Raw genomic sequence first — 20,429 nt, forward strand, 5'->3', positions numbered from 1 at the left:
TCTTTAGTACAGTCACCAAAGTTTCCGTTTGCCGAGACTTCTTGTCTACCCTCGTAGTTCCTTTATTCTTTGACGACTGAGCCATAAAACACTGACAAAATCGCGAAATTTAATACACTTTTGCTCTATTTTGTCTTGCAATCGCGAAAATTATTACTTGCGAAATTCGGTTCTCGAAATTTCGCGAAATTAAGTACGCGCGAAAATGAGTAAAATGCACACACTAACACATTTTTCGATTCTAATTATTTGGATGACAGAAAGTAATATTTTCATTTCCCGAGCATTTGGCTTCTTTATGTACCCGTACATTGAAACTCGAGCCGAAAAAGGTGTCCCGCAGGCTAAGTCCGGTCTAGCGGAGACCAAAATTCGCTGACAACTAGTCCCGGGACTGTCGGGCTAGTACTCTTCCTTCTCTTCCCCCTGCGGACTATAATTTATTTTAAATCCCCGAATGAATTGTTAATATCTCGCAAAAAAACATATGATCATTCCATCTTATGACATCCTTCTACCACCGCGCCGCCCCCGCTCAAAAAATTTACTTGTTACCAGCCCTCCATCCTACACACGGTTTATACCCTGGAGCTCCCCTAGAGCGAGTTTTGCGCGAAGGTGTTGACGGGTAATTTGCAAGCGGCTCGTCGAGCGGCAACGAAATAAGGGTTTTACCGACTGACAACATGGCGTCTAGCGATGGAGATGATTCGCTTTATCCGATTGCTGTTCTGATAGATGAGCTGAGAAACGAAGATGTTCAGGTACAGAAAGAAACTATATTTGTTTCTTTACGTTTTGCTCTTTTTCTGAACGAATTCTCGGGGGTTTTCTTTCCCTTTTTTGCGTGAGCTTCGAGCCTTCACGACCTAACTTCATGGTAATCTGACTTTTCGTAAACACTTTTTAGCTGCGGCTGAACTCTATCAGGAAACTTTCGACCATCGCCTTGGCTTTAGGTGTAGAAAGAACAAGAAGTGAACTTATACCTTTTTTAACAGGTACGTTAAAAGTAGTTTTAGTTTTACTCTTACTCAAATGTGTACGGAATTCTTGCATACGGTCAAGGCAGATAAATCGTACGATCAAGCTTTTGGCATTTTTAGAAACCACTTTTGGTATGAAATTTAAGTCCTACCTTATCAGTATAGCATACTTTGTTGCACGCAGATTAGTGTTTATTGATACATTTGCTTGGCTGTGTTATTTTTTATAACGACGTGTCTATCTATAATAATTTATGTCTTGTGGAAATTTTTACGTGTGTTGCGTAGAGATCGGACATGTAAACTCAAGTTTTGGATTTCGACCATTGCTTGTTTATTGTAGAAGTATGATATCCTTATTTACAGCAAAATCAATCTTTTCCTTTTGGTTAAAACTATAAATGGCATCACGTTTTTAAAAGGATAAAAAATGAGTACTCTGCTGTTATTAACTTGACAATTAGATTGGGGGCTTTTTCTGTTGTTTCTCATACGTGTATAGAAAAAAAATTGTAATGAGTCTGTTTGACAGATGTTAGTGAGAGAAGCATAGATTTGTATTTTGCAAGAACAAAAGTGGTGTAATTGATACTAAATGTTTACCAGTTACAATTATTGTAAAAATATCTTAACAGCAAAGTGCTTCTGGAAGCTGTTTCTGGTAGTGAAGTGAGTGAAGTTCAAGATTTAAGAATTGAATAAAAATGGATGTTACATCTTTTTGAATAGAAAAGAATTTTATTAGGACTACATTTTGAAGACACATTTGAACATAGGAGATAATTCATCTGTGGATTATTATATATAACTTGGACCTATTGTGTTATTCTGGAAAATCTCCATAAACCCTACCATGGAGGGTTGTTTTTGTTGTTGTTGTTGAACTCCCTGCTCCTACCCCTCTGGAAATTCTAGACCCATTTTATAACAGTTGTAAACAAGAAAGGTTGTGAGCTCTGATTGGTCCAAAGTTATTTGTCATTCATGAAATACATGGCACTACATTTCTTGAATGTATACTATTTAAACTAGTCACCACTCCTTCACTGCCGATAGTAAAAAGTAAAATAGTCAAAGCTCTTTACACCAAAGGGACAGAGTAGAGTGTTATATTATGGAGTTTCTGTATTACAGAGGTCGAGTTTATTTTATTTTCTTTCTCTGTTGGACTGGGTGAACTGTCCATCTAATAGCGGTGTCTGCAAGGAGAGGTTTGACTGTACCAAAAAAAGTTTTGTTTCTCTGCAAAACGAGACTTGTTCATTATGAGTATTTCTGCAAGAATTCAAAGTTGTAGAACATATACAGGCCATGGCATGTTCTTGTTTTTATGTGCAGTTCCATGGTATGGATGTTAATGTTGAGGGAGAGTGGGATGTTTTTTTTTTCTATAACAACACAATTTTTAGCAAACTCAAACTGTTTGGATGGTATTATGTGTATGAATATCTAATTCCCTCTCCTTATGCAAATTTCCTTCCGGTGTAGGTTTCAGAGAAGTGGATTTTTCGGGTGCAGAAATTGACAGCGAACATGTACACGATGTTGCATTAAAAATGTACTTGTACACTAAAACAACAATATGTGCAAAACATGTAAAAGATCATTGCTTTTAATCCAAACACTCCCAAAGTTGTTTCCCTAGATTGAACAACTCTGATTAATGAATTTCTTTTTCAATTTCTTTATATATAGATACCATTTATGATGAAGATGAAGTCCTGTTAGCACTCGCAGAGCAGGTATTAAGAATACTTCAGGAAATTATGTGCAAGAACTGATTTTTATCTTAAAAACGATTTAATACTCACTATATGCATGTAACCAGTGGAACCTAGAAAAAAAAAATCACGTGGTTAACATGTAGAAATCTAGTTTTTGCTTGCTGTACTCATTTGGATCCCTATTTTTAAATTCAATTAAAGGGAAAAACTTTAATTTAAGAGTTGCTCAAAATAGCAAAATGATTATTGTTGTTTCTGTTGAGATTTCTTGCTGTCTCTTGCCTTCTCTCTAAACATGTAGTAGTTAAATTTGCTTGAATGTTTGTTTAAATTAATTTTTCTTTGCACTCTAGCTAGGAACTTTCACCCCATTGGTCGGAGGTCCAGAGTTTGTGCACTGCTTACTGGTAAGAATTTTTAGGCAGTCATTTTCAAAGAAAAGGGTTTGTGCAATTAGATAGTCTACTGTGCACATCTTCTTGTGCAAAAAGACTGACGTTGTCTAGAATATCTCACTTGATCAGCTAGCAGAGGTCTAATAAATGAAGGTCATTTGGGTGAACTTTCACCCCTGTTACTTTTGACTGGGAATAAATTTGGTTTATTGACATTTCTTAAAACAAGCTACACTGTAAATATGTTTTGGAGCAGCAGGAGTTTTATTTTAGCCATGATTTAGCCCACAATAAGTGCAAGTTTTGAGACACTCTGCACTTTTTGAATACCTTGGAAAATTTTTAAACCTCACCCCTTCGATATTACACCCCCTCCCCCCCCCCTCTGGAACTTTGTTGGATTTACTATCTGCAAGACTTGCCTCATTTGTGTACAACATTGAAAAGGGGGAGGGGGGGTGGTTCACAAGCTGCATCAGAATTAAAAGTGGAAAACAGGAATGTTAAATTTAGTATTCATTTAAACCAACTGTCTCAACAACTTTTGTCACTCATTGCAGCTTCATGTAAACTTCAGCAATGACCAATTCACATTGCACAGTTCTGTTTTTCCCTTGTACCTTTGTTACACCTGATACCCACTTACAGGATATACTGGTATATGTTCATTGTACATGTAGGTAATCTTTTCATAACAAGTTATCCTACTTGTATAGATGCTACTAGCAGGACTGATGACAGAAGCTATAAAGGAAATTTGATATGTATCATCTGAGTCTCCCTAACAGATTTTGTTTGTGTGTGCATACTTCAATGCTTCTTCTTACAAGTTAGCAGAAACTGATTTACAGCAACCACCAAACTTGCTTCATAAAAAAGGCTGTATGCAACATGTTTTTGTTTTGTTGATTGCAGCCTCCACTTGAGAGCTTAGCAACAGTTGAAGAGACAGTTGTAAGGGACAAGGTAAGACCATGATTTTGTTTCCTTTAGCACAGTCCTCAGATTGCAAAAACAGTGCATCTTTAGCCAATAGTTTTTCCAGGGTTCACACAGTCTTGAAAAGTCCTTGAATTTCAGGGGGAGTCCTTGAAAAGTCCTTGAATTCCATTTTTACTTGAAAAGTCCTTGAATTTGTACGTAAGTCCTTGAAAAATCCTTGAATTTTCTTCAACTTTTAATGTAGTAGGGTTGAAAGAGAATTGCTTTACATAGACTTTGGTCTTTTCCTGTGTAAAGCAGCTTCAAACACTCAAAAAACCGGGTGTAAAAGCAGCTGATAAAGGGAAATTGAGAAGCAAAGTATTCCAACTGCGCACGCGAGTTCAAATGCCAGTGAAACAAGCTCACCAGCAGTTTTGTATAGAACTCTTAATTATCTTGCACATGCCACATGCACTTTAGGCATTTAAGAACCTTTAAAACCTGTTAGCTTGGACTGGGAATGTGCATTAATGTGCCATCTGTGAAATTACATTCCTGGTAGGTGGTCCTTGAAAGTTCAGTTTGGTCCTTGAAAAGTCATTTAAAAATTGTTGCACTTTTTTGTATGAACCCTGTTTTTATTATCCTGTTGTTGTAACAATGTGTATTTAACTTGCGCTCACCTGGTCAGAAAAGGTATCTTGTTCTATACATACATGTATGAATCAGCAGAGAAGTATTAATGGCTTGGTGGGTTATTAGACCATGCATAATACTAGTTTTATTTTCAGTTATTGTGATGCCATGATTCCAATTTTATGATGCCTCTAGGTTTTAGCTGCATGTTAGTGGATTCTGTATGTGACAATTTCTTCCTTTTCCCCTGCAGGCTGTTGATTCCTTAAGAACAATTGCAGCAGAACATTCATCCCAAGATTTGGAAAATCATTTTGTTCCACTTGTGAAGAGATTATCGCAAGGTTTGTATGGATATAATGTGCACAGTTAGTCCACATGATGTAGTACATGTACACACACGATGCACATAGGTGTACATGTACGTGAATTATTAATAATACTATTGTGATTCTTATACCTAATCGTACCATTTTGGTACGATTAGGCGGCATATCAGGTGAGTTTGTTCGAGTCATGGTTCGTATTTTGGCGAGACCAAATGAGCCTGATATGCCACCGAAGCATACCAAACTTTAGGTACGATTAGATATTTACCATACCCAAATTCAGAATGTAGGGAATAATTTGGGAACTTTGACTCTATTGTTTCAGTCTGAATGTTTCAGTATTCGTCGGCAAACATCGCTCAATTGGCAAGCACACTCAAAGTTAGTTTTGGCAGGAAAGTTTTTACTTCTTTTACAACCGGTTCACACTGTCTAGCTTATCTTAAATTACGAGGTTCTGCTCTATTGGCGAAACCTCTTTCAATTCATTGTACGGTAACACTACTTTACTTGAAAGTGTTCATCATATCATGGCATATCAGGTCAGTGACTTGATGCTGTAGGATATCAGGACAGTAGGTCGTGCTTCTAATTGGCTTCTTGCAAATTTGGGTACAGTAATGTAGAAAACAGAGCACTTGAACCTCTCCTGAAGAAAAGTAAAATGGTTGAATCAACAGACTATTGCAACATACTGATCTGCCACTTAGCTTAATTCATAGTCTTTGTAGATTGTTTTCATAGATAATCTCACAGATATTACAAATGAGAACCGAAGTTAGCAAAATGATGTAAGGAATGTTTCTGTTTTTTTTTCTCAGGTGACTGGTTTACCTCAAGAACATCAGCTTGTGGTCTTTTCTCTGTTGCATATCCTCGAGTCAATGCAAACCTTAAGGCAGAGCTAAGAGGGTAAGAAAACAGTACATTTCAAATTATTATTTGACTACGAGGTCAAAATAACGACTATATATATGTTACTTTTAATTAACTGTCAGTCTCATTTACAAAATTTACATACCATAGTTTACACCATAAAACATGTGAAGGAGATTCCTTGATTTATGGCCAAAGGACATCTCACAGTGTGGGCCAAGGAAACAAGAGTCACTGTTTTATCAAGTACAATTTTACAAGTATCTTTCTTTGAAGCTGTTAAATAAGATGTCTTTTCAAATCATCAGGCCACACTTGTTCAAACAGTGCTTAACTCTACACATGGACACCAGAAAAAATAATCAGAAGCCAGTATCTAGATATCTAGATATCTGGAGATTAAATAAGGTTTTCTTTTAATTCTTTTAATTCGTTGGATAGCAATTTACCTGGTGAACAGCTAGGCTCATGAATCTAGTTTCCAGAGCCAAATGAATCAACAATCAGTATCAGGTTCTTGAGGGTACAGCAGAGAGGTTTTTTTTAAAAAAAAAATTGGGAGCAGACTGTAGTGCAAGTAACGGTATGTGTATGTTTGTCCTGCTGTAGGCAGTTTAAAAACTTGTGCGCAGATGACACACCCATGGTAAGAAGGGCAGCTTCTGGCAAACTTGGTGTAAGTATGATTGGCTATCGAAGTTTTATTTCTAATGCAATCCAGATCATTGATGGCGACAGTTGGTTGTATGACACAGTTTTGAACCATCTACATGGCATTTTCCACTATGGCCAGCAAGGCTTTGGTACAATTCTTCTCTTTGGCTGGCAAATCTCTTCAAACCCACCATGAGCCCATGGAGTCTCTTTTATTTAACCTTTTTCGTCAAAAATGGTAAGGCTGCTGATCTTACCTAGCCTTACCTAGCCTTAGCTGTACAGTACCGCCTGGAATAATATGCACATTAGACGCAGGTTTCCCGAGGTGGACGCGCGGGTAGTGCATGCGGTTTGCCCGTGCGTCCACCTCGGGAGGAACGAACGAAGCACGAGACGAAACCGAGACGAAACCGAGGGAATCACACGTTCTTCAAAGCCTCTTGTTCGTGCTTTTAAAGTGCCTATGAAGTAAAAAACTTTTTTGCTTTTTTTGGTAGCTTATTATGTCTACTTTCCGAAAAGTTAAAAAAAGAATAATGTCAAAGAGAGAGAAATCGGACTTTTTGCCGCCTAAAGTGCCCTCGGTAAGACAAAACAGTGGGTCCGGAGACTGGACACGAATTTGGCTCGAATGACGTAGTTAGTGGTTCCACGGATCAGTTTACACTTAGATTTTGTTGATACACAGTGAAGTTCACTACTTCACCTGAGATTGTTGCTGCTTTTTCGTTGATAAATCGAAATCTTGTCCGACAAGAACGATATGTTGCCATCTGCGAACTTGGCAGAGCGGGTTTCTAGCAGAAATGAATCGCACAACGAAATATCGTGACACTAAATGGACTGAAGTAGCTAGTTGGACCTGTCCAACCGCCGCAAGCCGATCAAGCGCTCTTTCACACAAAGCGCTGGTCGACGAGGACGATCGAAGTTCGGCGAAGCAGATTCAAATGAGAAATTCCTATAAAAAATGAATAACTAGAATTTTTATTGTTTCCAAAAGCACATACATCGACGGGCTTTGATTTTGTGAGTGGTTTCGCAGTGTCGCAATTTGCTTCGGAATTGACACGAGCGCTGCTTGCCGCGCCGAGGTTGCTTGCTTCTCTTGCTTGTCGAATGTGTAAATTCAGGTTACGGTACGGTACGGTATTATATAACGATTTGGTGATTTTAATACAAGTAGCGATCAGTTGCTCGCTTTCATTTTGATTGTGGTCTTGTGTGGGAAAGTACAGTGGACTGACATATTTCTCCGAAGCGTGAGAGTGACATAATTAAACTTGACAACACGGCAAGATAACACTTCTTCAAACTCAAGATTAGCACTTTTTGACTTGAACGAAACCAAAAATTTCCTCTTCAAAAATAAACAGAACTGCAGTGGTTGGCTCTTAATGGTTCGTTAGCTCTATGGTATATTTTCAACCGTCGACTTCTTTATCCGGATACGATAAATCCTGATTTAAATTACAGTGCGTGTTTATCAGCAAATAATTCCGGCGAAGGGAGCCGTAAAATTTGTCCAAGATTTTGCAAGATCTCAGTGTATTGTTTAAAAGTGCATTCGCCATAGAATACTACCGGAAATGCAGACGTGAATGACAACATTCGAAGCGCGCTACTTGAAAACAAACAAGCATTTCTAACCGGCACTCAAGTCGAATTTACATTCCATATTTTTGCTTCTTTCACAGATGCATTCGTTTGCGTCTGGCGATCGATCGTTTCAAGTGTTTGGGAAAGGAAACAACTGCTACCTTACGAATGATAACACGATCTACTAACCATACAAATTAAATTTTGAGGAACAAAGTCTCATAATAAAAGAATAACACGTATACTGAACCCAGCTGTGTAACATATTGTAAACTCCTGGCGCGACTGCTAAATCTTTCTTCGGCTAGTCAGGGCAGAATGATATAGAGAGACCACCATATCCTTAACAGAGATAACTCTTTTGATAAATTTCCTCTTCACTTCATGACTTTATCGTTTCATTTGTGGCAAGGAAGAGCTTTTGCCGAGAACAGCGATCCTCGAACTGCCGACGGAACAGAATTCGTTTCTTCTTGCGTTTTCATCAGAACGAATAGCTTTACTATACACATTGAAATTTCGCTTCCATTTACTCTGCGAAGCTTCACCAAAGGAAATAAGTGTATTTGATGCAGTTTCGTTTGTGCAATTGCCTTTGTTTGACTCAAAAGCCGAAATATAGCTTTCGCCAGCCCTCTTTGCTCTCTTTACGCCATAATCATGGTGTCTTTAGAACCACTAAGTACGTCATTTCCGGTGAAACCGGAGCGTTTGGCCGCGCGCGAAAAGGGCCCACTTCAAATTGCGAAATCCAAACTTCGAGGCTCAAAAAATACTAGAAAAAAGCGCTTTTGATATCTTAAACACGCATATTCGTGCTAACTAAGACATAAACAAGCAAATTGAGCAAAGTTATTTTTTACTTCATAGGCACTTTAATTGCCTTTGTTAGCTTTATTGTTGCTCTTCATTGTTAGGTTTTTGACACCGTCACCCAAGAGATTTGATCGGAAATCGCAACAAACAAAAGAGAACGCTGGTTCGTCCAAAAAATCAGCGGAATAACCCGGAATAACATTTTGATCCCGCCGCCTGCGAAAAACGTGCGGCATTGAAGAGAACGTTTTTAATATTCGCCTAAACATCGAAATATCACAGGATTATTTCTTGCCCTGTTTTAAATGTACTATAAACCGCAGCTACAAACTGAGTTGACGAGTTTTAAATCGAAAATCCATCGAAAGTTGTTTGCTGTTCACGCTTCGATTAATTTCATTCAAGATTTGCATAGTTAAACATATGTTGACGCGTACTTGTCCTCGCGTTGTCTTATTTGTTCTGTTTTTTATTAGACAAGTAAATATTATTTCGCCTGCTTGCACTCAAATTCATTTTATTACCGGTTTTCTTGTCCCTTTGCAATTCTTTGAATCAGAGACTGCCGGACCGGCACAACCAGTTGAATTTTTGCATATTAATTCATTCGACCAACATATTTTAGGTAGTTTTCCGCACGATGTCACAAAAGTTTTACAATCAAAAATAAAAAAAGATCAAACCCTAAGAAGGAAAATTATCGGCAAAAGATACGAGATTTGAAAAAATACAAAATCCAAACGTGCAACGCAAGCGCTCGTTCATTCACGTGGCGTTGCTTGACATTTCTCAGAAATCGATCAACTTTGCTCAGCTTGGTCGCGCGCGAAAAATTTTGTTCTTCTTAAGGACTCTTAAAGAAGGGAAGGAAAATTTCTGAAACGGTCAGGGAATTACAAGATGTAGATGGGTTGGAGATCAGGAAGTTGTTGCAGAAAACACAATTTGTCAATTGCCGAAAAGCTGCGAAATGACAAGTTTATTCATCGAGTTGTTTACCAGCATACCGAATGTCTGGGAAGGCGATACAGGATTCATGTTCTTTGTAGTTGTTTCTGACTACCATCGAGCCGAAAATCACGAACCCAACGTCAAATTTAGAACTGACCGAAAATAGCTATTCTGATCGGCGCGAAATAATTCTTATCGACAAAAATCTAGTTAAACGGCAAATGAACTTTTGGTGGGGAAGCCGACAATTGTCGGCATTTGTCGCTTGAAAGAGAACACATTCCCCGCAAATAAATGTCATTGATTTCTTAATCTTCTGTGAAACTTTTATTCGATCTTAATAAACGCTTGCCTTGTTAAGTAACAGACTTTAAATACGTTCGTTTTCAGAACTAGACATTGCAAGAAAACATGACAAGCGTGACCTTTGCGACCTTTATTTACACACGGGCGTCGATCTGTCAGATCATTTGAAGATAAGAAATCCTTGGCGCGGCTGCAAAAAGATTTTCGCTTCCTTCATTTTCGGATGAATGAATCGAGAGAAGTGCTTTTACAGGCCTCGTTAATTTTGATTTTTTCATTCACGTTTTGCATTTTTGAAAAAATTAATTCTTTCGCGAAGCGACAAGTTTCGACTCAAAAGCTTCTCATGCTAGCACGCACGGAGCATTCAATACGAACCCGTGAAGATCTTGAAGTTCAACAAAATTTACCGGTAATCTCATAAAAAGCTGTGAAAGAAATTTGCATTTCATTGCTGAATACGGTGTAAGCAAGTTGTAAATGTGAGAAAAAATCCATTGAAACGAAAACAATAAAAACAACAATAGCCGACAGATCCTTTTGTGTCGGCCTTTCGTCCATTTGACCGAAATGAATTTCTGACCTCGGTTTTCGTTCGTGAACCGCGCGGTTTCGTCTCGTTCCTCCCGCGTGCAATTCACGCGTTCTGCCCTCGAGCTTCACGCGTGCCAATGTGCATATGATTCCAGGCGGTACTGTACCTTACCTTACCTTTTCTTACCTGGCCTTAGCCTTACTTAGCCTTGTGTTTTGTAGTGCTCGTACGGACTCCTGTGCCCATGCTCGTAACTTAGTGAAACTAGGCTGTATGCCTGTTAATAAATTATTATAGGCTGTATTATCAAGCAGTTTGTTGATCCATCTTGTGTACTGTCATTTCAGGAATTTGCAAAATGTATGGAGCTTGAATTCGTCAAAGCAGACCTTGTTCCAATGTTCACTAACCTAGCTTCTGATGAGCAGGACTCTGTGAGGTTACTTGCTGTTGAAGGCTGTTCAAACATTGCATCAATATTGCCAGATGAGGATAAAGAATCCCTCCTTATGCCCACAGTCAAATCCGCTGCACAGGTAACAAAAATTAATGTACTAGCAGTTCTCAATGAGAAGTGAAGTGCTGCCGTAACCATAGTTAGTAACACTTCAAAAATATTTGAATGTGCAGAAAAATAACTCCATAAATATTTTCTGATGGAAGGTAAGTAATACCACAATCTTGAAAATCAAAATTTCCAGGCGTCTCAATGAAAACAACTTGTATTAAGTTTGTATCAAATTTCAATCCGATTATGCAAATTTTTCAAGGTTTTACACAGCGCCGCTTCCATAATGTAAACTACGAATTACAAATACAAAATAAAACTAAAAGGTCGGCCTAATTTTATTTAAATAAGCACGGTACATTTGTTTTTAGAAGCGACTTTCGACTTCTTGCATCACTGTTGCGTGCGGAAACACACGCATGCATTGTGTTTTTCCACATGCTCACGGAAAGCATAAATTTCCAAATTATTGAATCCAGTTTCAAGAAATCAGCTTAAAGATTATAAAGCAAATCAACATTTGAAGACATTTGCCATCCATTTGAACTTGACTTGTACGAGGTGCATTGTTGAAACCTTGATTGATTTTCGGCCAAATAGTGCTGTTCTGCTTCATCGCTGTTTAGTTCTTAGAAGACCTTGGTGTCCGATTTTTAGGCGGTCGAGTGTTCTCTAGGTTTAGTTCTTTCCATTTTGAACTCCAAAAATGAGTTTCTTATTTACAAGAGGGGATAAACATTGTGAGACCTGAATTCACCGTTCGAGACGCCATGTAACTTTCACGGAGCACATGTGAATTTCAACGATTATAAGGGGACTGCTGATTGGCTGGCTCGTATTTTAATGGAAGGGGATTGCTGATAGGCTGATTCACGATCAACGAACGAACGAGAGAGACGAACGAACGAACAAACGAACGAACGAACGAACGAACGAACGAACGAACGAACGAACGATGGAAGGAACGGAACTTCTCAAATGCTTTCAAGAATATGAAGGCTGCCTATCGACAGCAATAACTGAAAAAGAGATCAAGGAGTTGCAAAAGGTGTTATGCAAAAAATTACTCCAAAAGTTGTTGAATACACAGATTAGGTAGCATGACCAGCAGGCCATGTTATTTTGAATGCAAAAACTTTGACTGAATATAGCTGGCAAAAACTGTGAATTTCACTATAGGGCCTTGTAATTTATTTAGTAAAATAATAAACCCCTTCAAGTGGCTGGTATACTGGAAGATAATGCCCAAGCCTGAAAGATTGTTTAAAAAAATGACAGTTGGTCACAGAGCCAAGCTTTGAGGGCAACTGAGAATTGTTCTTATCTCTTTCAGGACAAGTCATGGAGGGTGCGGTACATGGTTGCAGACAAATTCACAGAGGTAAGTAGCCTAGACTTAAGGAGCTGATCACCATTGCATCTATGCCAACTCTCCCAGATTATCCAGGACTCTCCCAGATAAAGACTGTTATCGGTCTCCCGTATGGGTCACCAAGTCTCCCAGATACAAAGAAAAGTGCTTAAAATACTTGTTTTCAAGCTTATTTTGGCTGATTTTTGGGGAAAATATTTGGCACATTTTTGTGGATGAATTGGCGAAGCTCTATTTTTTAGTCCGTTTTGGGGGTTTGAGAAGAGGTATCAAAATTTTCGGTCTCCTGGATTTAGATTTGTTTAGGTTGGCATCTCAGTTATTGTTTCATTAACAATATTTTTTTCCAAGTAGTACTAGGAGAATTGAATGAAGACTAAGGGCAGTCCTTATCCTTGATATCATGGTTGAGAAGCCACCAATCTAGGGACCATTGCTAATGACTGTCCTAATTAAATCAAAACCCAAAAGTTAACAAATTTATGCACACAATTTACTAGAACTTTAAACCGGAAAAACAAACAAACAAACAAACAAAAAAAACCATGAAACTGGTCTTAAGTGTTGGGAAATTTGTGTAGACACATTCAGCTTGTGAACCAGAACTTTCTTCAGCTCAGCAGGTAAAAATCTGAACGTTACCTTACTTGTCTTCCATTTAGCTGCAAAATGCTGTTGGATCAGAAATCACCAAGAATGATTTAGTGCCAGCATTTCAAGGATTACTTAAAGATTGCGAAGCTGAAGTCAGAGCTGCTGCGGCAGGAAAAGTTAAAGGTACTTAGTGGGCATATACTTATATACATAATGCACATCAATAGAATTTGTGAAATAAAAAATAAACTTTAGGTTGTAAATTCTGTACATGTTGGAAATAATTGGCAGTTTTTGGACTTTGAAGTTTTTACCTGCCACCTTGCAACTAAAGAAACTCAGTTATTACCGCTAATGACAATGTTCATTGCTAATATACCCCTTGAAAGATAATAGGCCATTTCTGAGTTGTCTTTTGCCTCAGTGTCAAAGCAAGTCTTATTGTGAAACCACTCAAAATGTGTTTTACCTGCATGGTAACTTTCATGCAAATCCAACTCATTTTCATAGGAAACGTTTTGCATGAGGACTTGTTTTCAAACAGAGGCAAAATGCAACATATATTAAATTGACGATTATAACACAAAACCCAAGTCAATGTCATTGTCTATTGTTTGCAGTCAACACAGTGTAATTTCAAAAATCCCACAAAGACTAACACAATTGTGGCATTTTGAACGATGGCCACCAATGAAAGTAATGAGTCGAATCATACTTTGGAGTCGTTCTCAAGTGTTTGTTTCATAATATCTTATTACCTATTTTCCTTTTATCCACCGTATTCCTATGAGATGATGTTGGTACACTTGAATCTAGTACGGTAGAAGAAGGAAAGTTGTCTTTTGTGTTTGAGGTTTCCTTTCCTTTTTTCGACGTTTTTGCTTGTTTACAAGCTAAAATGGTAGAATAGGGGTTATGTGGACAAAATTTGGAACCACATATTTGTAAACTCTCAAGGGACTTTTTTAATTTCTCAAGGGACTGTTTTAATTTCTCAAGGGATTACTTTCCGCTGTGGGTGATCACTTGCGATCTCATGGAAAAAACGTGACTTGTCACATTTACAAACGTTATATAACAATTTTAAAAGTGACATGTCAGCTTTCCTATCTCAACGCACGTGTGTCTGAAAGGCGATCTATAAAAAGCCTCGCACAAACAATGGATTGCGTAACTAAAACACGAATAAATAACCACTAGCACTTTATCACTTACATCGATTAAAAATTGCAAACGTCAAAAATAAACCATACCAAAAAACTCGCTCTTTTCAAAGATACTATTGAAGTTAAAACAAATGCAAGAGATGGGGGCTTCTTTTAGCTTTTAGAGACCTCGCGTTGAGCCGTTGACAGCAATGTTGCATGAATCGGCTTTACAACATGCGATCGTATCTACGCAGTTCGAGTGGAATTTCAGTCAAAGGCAGCAAAATTCTTTCGTATTTCATCTTCAAATATAATTCGAAAGCATTCACTGTATATATGGCTTTTGTTTAATCCTGGGTCTTGATATCCGACCCTCGCAGAGCCTAGACAAAACGCAGCTTGAGTGTAACGATTTGTTTACGCTGCAATTATATACGCAATGTTTTCTCCGACAGTAGTCGGAAATATCCATATTTTTTTTCGTGCTTTTTCGTGGAGCAATCGTAACGATACGGCCTTGAACACATTGAACAGCGGTCTACCTATAACAATTCAAATATGGCGTCGCAAAAACAAAGCGTCGAACGCATATTTTGCTGTTTCATTTGCTAATTTCGCTGCCGTAATCGACTGCCTCGAAAGGGCCTTGCAATTTTAAAGTATAGAATTGTCAGATCTCGGTGAAATTTGCACTGTTTATTTGTGTAATGTTAAGGAATATGTGTATAAATACCCGGCGCGGACGAGCCATTTTTGACAAAATTATATGGCTGCATTTCCTCCGCGAAGATAGGAAATTGTTAAACTAAACTACAAAGAAACTGTAATGATAAGTTCGAAGAACAATGCACAGGATAAACCTTCGACTCATACTTCATGCAAAAACGTCGATATCTCGAAGAGACTTTGATTTAATAAACTCTAGCTTTTATTTTCCAGATTTTGCTGAAAAAGTTCCTGAGGATGTACGTGAACAGGTCTTAATGACAAATTTACTTCCATGTGTCAAGGTATGGTACTGAATTAATGGATTTCTGTGTATTATTTGATCAACTTGGAGGTGCTTGGAAATGTTGGAAATAATAATCTTCTCAATTGAAACTAAAACAACAGAGAACATAGAGAAATATAATCATAAACAACCCACCATCATGGTTGAAATTTTGATTGTTTTTCCTTGGTGAATGTCATTGCAACCTATTTTTTTTATTGTCAAATCTACAATTTAATCATAAGATTCTTCAAGAGGGTAAATACTATTTTGTGGTTCCTTTTTTTCTGTAGGACTTGGTAGTGGATCCTAACCAACATGTAAAATCTGCTTTAGCATCAGTTATAATGGGACTTTCACCAATGTTAGGAAAAGATAAGTAAGTATAATTTTATGTGAAAATAATGGTCATTGGTTTTCCTGTTCAAAGCTTTCTTAGAATGTTGGTAACTAACATATGCTAAACATAACATTTAAGGTAGCTTATTATTCCTTTCTCCTTGTTCTTTTTTGTAGCACTATTGAACACCTTCTTCCCCTGTTCCTCACAATGTTAAAAGATGAGGTAAAGTATTCTGACACATGCAGTACATACCAATAGCTCAGTTAACTTTGTAAACCACCCTACAGAACTAACTGTATACTCACTATAGTGACTTGTATGGACAGAGACTTGAGTGTCTATCATAGTCATACAAACATGAACTGGGGCTGATCCAGGATCTAGTCATGGGGGGTTTGAAGACTACCAGTAAGACACAATACATGATAAGTTGTCTCTAATTGTGGCAAATCTCCCCCTCTTTAGATTCCTGAAGTACGACTCAATATTATATCTAACCTGGACTGTGTCAATCAAGGTGAGAGCACAGTCAAACCAGCATAGTGTGTTGGGTGACAGTTGTATCTTAGAAGAAACACACATGCTGTACATATGTACATGTAATAAAGAAAACATTCTGCAGGAGTGGAGAGTGCATGATGTGTAGACCAAAATTAATAATACCATGTCACCTGCTGCAGAGTAGCATATTTATGTCAAACTTTAATAAACTGAAAGTCTCGCAACAGTGACAACAGACTCGATACAATCACTGTGCATGAGCTGTGATACCCAAATAAGTGGAAATTGTTCCAACAAGTGTTCCAACAGTTATGTCCAGGATTGCAAAGAAAACAAATTTTTAAGTTAATTTTGTGTGCTGGGTCTGTTTTTTCTACTAATGCCTTTTGAGAGAAAACAATCATTCTCAGTTAAGTTATACACATATGTGGTCAAATAATGACATTGTTTTATTCCCTTTAGTTATCGGTGTAAATCAGTTGTCTCAGTCTCTACTTCCTGCCATCTTTGAGCTTGCTGGAGACACCAAGTGGCGTGTACGACTGGCAATCATAGAGTATATGCCCTTATTAGCCAGTCAGTTGGTAAGGTTTTAAGTTATGTACAGCCCACACATTTTTATTTGTTATGTCAGCAGTTCTCACTGCATGTAGCTGTAGTCTACTAAAATTTATCTCGAATACAGCAAACAAACACCATTTTTGAATGGATTAAAGTCTGAATAATTTGAAGTTTGCATACATACAAGCTGTATGTAGTAGTTGTTTGTAGTATTCCAAGTGACATTGTCTCTATGTGCTGCAGGGTGTAGAGTTCTTTGACGAGAAGCTTAACAGTCTGTGCATGACTTGGCTTGTAGATCATGGTAAGTTGGTGTACCCTAATGTGTGAACTTTTGGTCCTTGATCACACCATTTGTTGAGAACAGTTTATTTGTATTTTAAATAATCCCCCTTGATTGTCTGCTATGCTTCCATCTTGAACATCCATCAAGTGAATCCAGGCAGGGCCTTAAAGCCAACCATCCTCACCATGTATCTCAGTTGAATGTATATGTTGTTCTCTTTTTTGGATTGTTTGGCAGCTGCAATGGCCTTCAAAGATGCCTTATTATTTTTCACTTCCAGAGGTTCAAAATGTTATGTTCTTGAGTAAGATAATTTCACAGTGGCTCTAAACCCATTAAACCCATGTACATAATAGTGTACCAACATATTACTGAATTGCATTGGATGGGGGGGGGGGGGAGCAGTAACCTATGATGGGTTAGTGTCTCACTTACCTAAAGTACAGTGTAGAACATGTAGAGGAAGCACGTGCAAACTAAAGCTACATGTAGGTGTCTGGTGTGTGGGCCACTTATCCTTCGTTCAGACTTCAGCTTTGTTGATGTTTTGTTCCTGTCTTGTGTGTTTAGTATATGCTATCCGTGAAGCAGCTGCAAAGAACCTTAAAAAGTTAGTGGAAAAGTTTGGAGCTGAATGGGCTCAGGTAAGGGAATGGAGAATGTGAAGTAGAATTAGTAAGGTACAGGGCCCGGTTGCATAAAACGTCCACTTAAGTGCTCACTTAAGTAGGGCACTTACGAATCTGCTACGGGTACACTTAAGGGTGTTGCATGGAACATACTTAGCGCACTCGTAAGTGCCTGCCCTACGGGTTCACTTGACTTTGTATTACAGTGTCTTTATTAATGACTCTGACTGTGACTCTGTTACAATCGATAACGGTGAAGAAAGTTTCTAGTATAGCTTACTTTAAATAAATAAGGTAAAGAAAGATTCAGGAAGATACTAAATATTAACAGAAGAATGTTTTGCCTAATCATTTCATTGTAAAAAAAAAATCAACATGATCAATTAATTTCCTTTTTCTAATAATTTCTACTTAGTATTGAACGTAATCTCAATCGTCAAGGTTAAGATTTTTGGTCAATAACTGCAGTTTTAGATCAAGTAGCTGCTCCTTCTTTTTGAGTATTCTCATTTTAGCAGCATGTTCTTCAATTAAATGTTCTTCAGACATCTTCTCAATGTCGCGTGGTCTTTCTTGTTCTTCTTTCTTATTGGTTTTTCTTTGCTCTTCTTTGCCTTTTTTTTCGTCTCGGTCATTTGCAATCATATCAGCATGTTCGGCTGGAGTATACTCCTGCTGCTTTCACCCAATGACATCTTTTGCTGATTTGAGATTTGTACTATAAAAGGCTCGACTGCATCATTTCGCATTTACTGAGAAAAAAAAGGGGAAATGATACGCAATTGTGATTTTACTTCGAAATCTCTCGAAAATCTATGTTGTTGTTTATATTTTTCGATAACGAGTTCAAAACGTAAGTAGTGGATTACAAAGCGCGTTTTAAGGAGGCTCGATGTAGTTTTTTTTAGCCTAAGGGTGGTTGTTTTGAAAATTAAAATTATCTAGGAAGCAAATGTTCGATTTTTGCCAAAATACACCATACTGATCAAATATGACCAAATTTCAATTTTTTACTATCCACTTTGTCACAAAGGTTACCATAGCAACCATTGACGTTTTCTTTTGTTCTCAAACAAGCTTGATTTTCTCGAAATCTAGATTGACTCTTGGTATTCATTTTTTGATATGTTCAAGTATAGTAGATTGACTACCCGTACACAAAATTTTAGGAAAATCTGTAAGAGTGGTTTAGAGTAAATCAAGAATGAAGTTTTTGGTATTTTCTTATAATTTCCTACAATCGGCAGTCGATATATTTTAACAAATTAAAGCAAAAAGTCTTTCGCTTTTAGTTAATGGTATTTGATGGTGTAAGTATTTATATTTCAGTGAGAGTAACTGTGCTCAAATAATACGAAACAATTTTAAAGCGCCTATTTTATATTAAAACGGTGTTTTTCTGTAAATTTCATTCTTGATTTACTTGAAAACGCTCTTACAGATTTTTCTAAAATTTCGTCAACTGTTAGTCAATCTACTGAACTTTAACATATCAAAAAATAAACACCAAGAGTCAATCTAGATTTCGAGAAAATCAAGCTTGTTTGAGAACAAAAGAAAACGTCAATAGTTGCTATGGTAACCTTTGTGACTAAGTGACGGGTAAAAAATTAAAATTTGGTCATATGTGATCATTATGGTATATTTTGGCAAAAATCGAACATTGGCTTCCTAGATAATTTTAATTTTCAAAACAACCACCCTTCGGCTAAAAAAACGACATCGAGCCTCCTTAAGTACTAAATAAAGAAAAAAACCTTCCCTTTCACCTCTCAGAAAAAGTACTTGTTAACTTCATTGAAGATACGGGACCTATATAGGTCCCGTAAACTTACATGCTTTTTTTCCCGTAAAAAAAAGTTTTATGCAACACCCGCAATTTCTGTTGCATAAACGACATGTAAGTGCACACTTACGAAAATCGCTGCCTCGTCCCCAGGCGTCCTCGTCCTTGGTCGTGCACGGTTCGCTTGGTGTTGTGGGACTGACGTGCACGGTTCGCTTGGCGTTCTGGGCCTGATGCGGACAGGGAAGCGGACGCCTGGCAGATCCTGTTCAGTTTCTTGGCAAAAATGTTCGGTTTCTCGTCAAAAGGCGTTTTAGCGCTTTTAACAAGTTTAACGGTCAAGAAATCAACACTGGGAGCTACGTGGAAGTTAGTACTGTCAACATGGGGATTTTGACGGCCTTTCGGATCGTTTTCGTTGCTCTATCGAGCCGATTCTTTTCAGCGTTCACTGAGGCTGGTTTCAGCAAAGCGGGGGTCCCCTTGCTTTATCTAATGTTGGCGGGAAATCTAGCTCAAAATCAGCGATTTATCCGGAGAAATGGTATGAAATCTGAGCAGAAGATTGAACAGAGAAAATCCCACTTTGATTGCGAGAAGATCGTCAATGGCGGAGGGTAAAGAATCTCTGCCGTCGTTAGAAAATTAAATTTCTTTATAAGCTTCGAACTGAGGGTAAGTTTCGCTTCAATCGATGCCAGAGCTGGTTTGTTTCGTTTCTGACCAGTGCTTAGCTTCCTTACATTTCGGTATACTTTTATTTGTACCTCTTGGCCGTTAAACTTCAGCTATAAAGTCTATAAGCAGCTCCAGAGAGAGCCGTTCAAGTGCTAACAAGTGTTTTATCAGATTAATGTTGTCCAACGTAGGAGATCTTATGAGAACATGACACATAAACAATTATAATGTGTGCTGATATTTTATTCTAGCTAGGTTAACCTCATAATTTACCTTTCTTGACAGAAAGTACAATTAT

The 20,429-nt window shown here is 37.8% G+C and overlaps 1 protein-coding gene across 1 annotated transcript in view; it reads left to right on the forward strand.

The window, feature by feature from the left end:
* Window positions 1-616: 616 nt before the first annotated feature.
* Window positions 617-20,429, forward strand: part of LOC144662717 (uncharacterized) — a 28,803-nt gene continuing 8,990 nt past the window's right edge. The window contains exons 1-18 of the mRNA XM_078523592.1: window positions 617-764; window positions 911-1,001; window positions 2,682-2,728; window positions 3,064-3,117; window positions 4,021-4,071; window positions 4,919-5,009; window positions 5,816-5,906; window positions 6,480-6,546; window positions 11,082-11,270; window positions 12,576-12,623; window positions 13,277-13,391; window positions 15,296-15,366; window positions 15,641-15,726; window positions 15,864-15,912; window positions 16,156-16,207; window positions 16,654-16,775; window positions 16,996-17,056; window positions 17,609-17,682. Coding sequence (XP_078379718.1) covers window positions 687-764; window positions 911-1,001; window positions 2,682-2,728; window positions 3,064-3,117; window positions 4,021-4,071; window positions 4,919-5,009; window positions 5,816-5,906; window positions 6,480-6,546; window positions 11,082-11,270; window positions 12,576-12,623; window positions 13,277-13,391; window positions 15,296-15,366; window positions 15,641-15,726; window positions 15,864-15,912; window positions 16,156-16,207; window positions 16,654-16,775; window positions 16,996-17,056; window positions 17,609-17,682 — 1,437 coding nt within the window. The 5' untranslated portion in view covers window positions 617-686. The remainder of the gene's footprint in view (window positions 765-910; window positions 1,002-2,681; window positions 2,729-3,063; window positions 3,118-4,020; window positions 4,072-4,918; window positions 5,010-5,815; window positions 5,907-6,479; window positions 6,547-11,081; window positions 11,271-12,575; window positions 12,624-13,276; window positions 13,392-15,295; window positions 15,367-15,640; window positions 15,727-15,863; window positions 15,913-16,155; window positions 16,208-16,653; window positions 16,776-16,995; window positions 17,057-17,608; window positions 17,683-20,429) is intronic.

Source organism: Oculina patagonica, chromosome 8 (genome assembly GCF_052425735.1).
Source record: "Oculina patagonica isolate OP01 chromosome 8, crgOcupat, whole genome shotgun sequence".
In the NCBI taxonomy this organism is placed as follows: Eukaryota; Metazoa; Cnidaria; class Anthozoa; order Scleractinia; family Oculinidae; genus Oculina; species Oculina patagonica.